The sequence below is a fragment of the Eimeria mitis genome, genomic scaffold, assembly GCF_000499745.2.
Source record: "Eimeria mitis Houghton genomic scaffold, Emh_scaff317, whole genome shotgun sequence".
NCBI classification, from domain to species: Eukaryota; Apicomplexa; class Conoidasida; order Eucoccidiorida; family Eimeriidae; genus Eimeria; species Eimeria mitis.
In genome coordinates, this window is record NW_013571511.1 from 18,394 (window position 1) to 20,031 (window position 1,638).

Below are 1,638 nucleotides of genomic sequence, written 5' to 3' on the forward strand. Positions count from 1 at the left end.
TCATGGGGTCACCGTGGTGTCTGTTGAGCTCAACTTTATGAATTTGTATATTTTTTTTTGTATTATCTCTGATAATTTTTATTTTAAATAATTTAATAAATAAAATAGGTAGATCAGCAGTTAGTTTTTTTTCTTTTTTTTGTTTTGTTTTTGTTGTGTATATATCTTCATATGCATCGAACAAGTAAACATCTATCACCTCTCTTATTATTTTTGCTATTTCAACTCCAACTATATTTTTTATTTCTGCGGGAACTATAAAAGAAGAAATTTCATACATTTGAGGACAAGACAAAGTCACCACAAAGTCCAGACGCACAGCAGACATAGAACGGATGCCTCGCCTATACACACACACCACACAACAAACACAACAGCAACAGTTGCAGCACCAGCAGCAGCAGCAGCAGAAATACCAGCAGCACCAGCAGCAGCAACAGCAGCAGCAGCAGCAGCAGCAGCAGGAGCAGCAGCAGCAAGAGATGTATTCATCTCGAGCTAACTAGATCCTTGTCGTGCACAGCGAACTGCTGCCGCCCCAAACAAAACCCTCACCACCACAAAACCCTAAACCCTAAACCCAAAACCCTAAACCCTCAATTCCGCAGTGCCAACTGTACGAATGTGTTAGTGTTTCCTGTATCATTCTTTTTTTTTTCTTGTTTTTTTTTGTTTTTTTTTTGTTTTTTTTTGTTTTTTTTTAACTTACTTGAATGTGAACTCGCGTACTTTGTCTCTTGCATTTGTTTTGTTGAGGGTTCTCTTCTTTCTGCTGCTGCTGTTTACCTCTGCTGCTATCGACATGTATGCCCCCAGCAGCCGCCCCGGCTCAGAAGCAACGATAGAAGCAACAGCAGCGTACTCTCTGCAGGAGACAAACAAAAAAATAAATAAAAATAATAAATTAATTAATTAATATATTGATAAATAGATTAATTAATAAATTAATAAATAAATAAATTAATTAATTAATAGTAAAAACAGTAGTACAGGGAATAAACAAAGAAATACAACAGAAAGCAAACAAAGGTAAACAACATAAAAACAAATGAGGAGAGAAACAAACAAACAACACGACAGCAGCATCAGCAGCAGCAGCAGCAACAGCAGCAGCAGGTGCTGCTGCTGGTGGTTGATGGTGTTTCAGCTGAGCTGTCTATACACCCCAGACTGTATGCGTGCTGCAGCGTACGAGGTCCGCGAGCTGCCAATGTACATCATTTTTGAATTTCTATCGACTCCTTCGTTGCTATCCCCCAACAGATCCTCCATAGAAGAGATAAGAGCTGTTGCTTCTCGGCCTATATAACAAAATAAAAATAAAATAAAATTAAATTAAATTAAATAAAAAAAACGGGAGAAAACGATGCAAAATATGAGGTGTATGTACACCTCAGCTGCAGCTGCAACAGCACACCCCAACAGCACCAGCAGAAAAAACAAAATAAAATTAAAAATTAATAATACAGACAAAGAGAAAGAAGAGAAAACAAACGATAAACAAAACCCAAGTAAAACGAAACAAAACAGGAGAGAAAAAAAAGAGAGAATATAAAAACAACAAACTGAACACAAATATAATTAAAAAAAAAGAAAAAAAAAAAAAAAAAAAAAAAAAAAAAAAAAAAAAAAAAAAAA

At 35.7% G+C, this 1,638-nt stretch overlaps 1 protein-coding gene across 1 annotated transcript in view; it reads right to left on the reverse strand.

Moving 5' to 3' along the window:
* Positions 1 to 1,638, reverse strand: part of EMH_0007630 (uncharacterized protein) — a gene marked incomplete at both ends in the record, with an annotated part of 7,790 nt that overhangs the window by 3,805 nt on the left and 2,347 nt on the right. Inside the window, 3 exons of the mRNA XM_013498081.1 lie at positions 279 to 344; positions 710 to 865; positions 1,193 to 1,301. Coding sequence (XP_013353535.1) covers positions 279 to 344; positions 710 to 865; positions 1,193 to 1,301 — 331 coding nt within the window. The remainder of the gene's footprint in view (positions 1 to 278; positions 345 to 709; positions 866 to 1,192; positions 1,302 to 1,638) is intronic.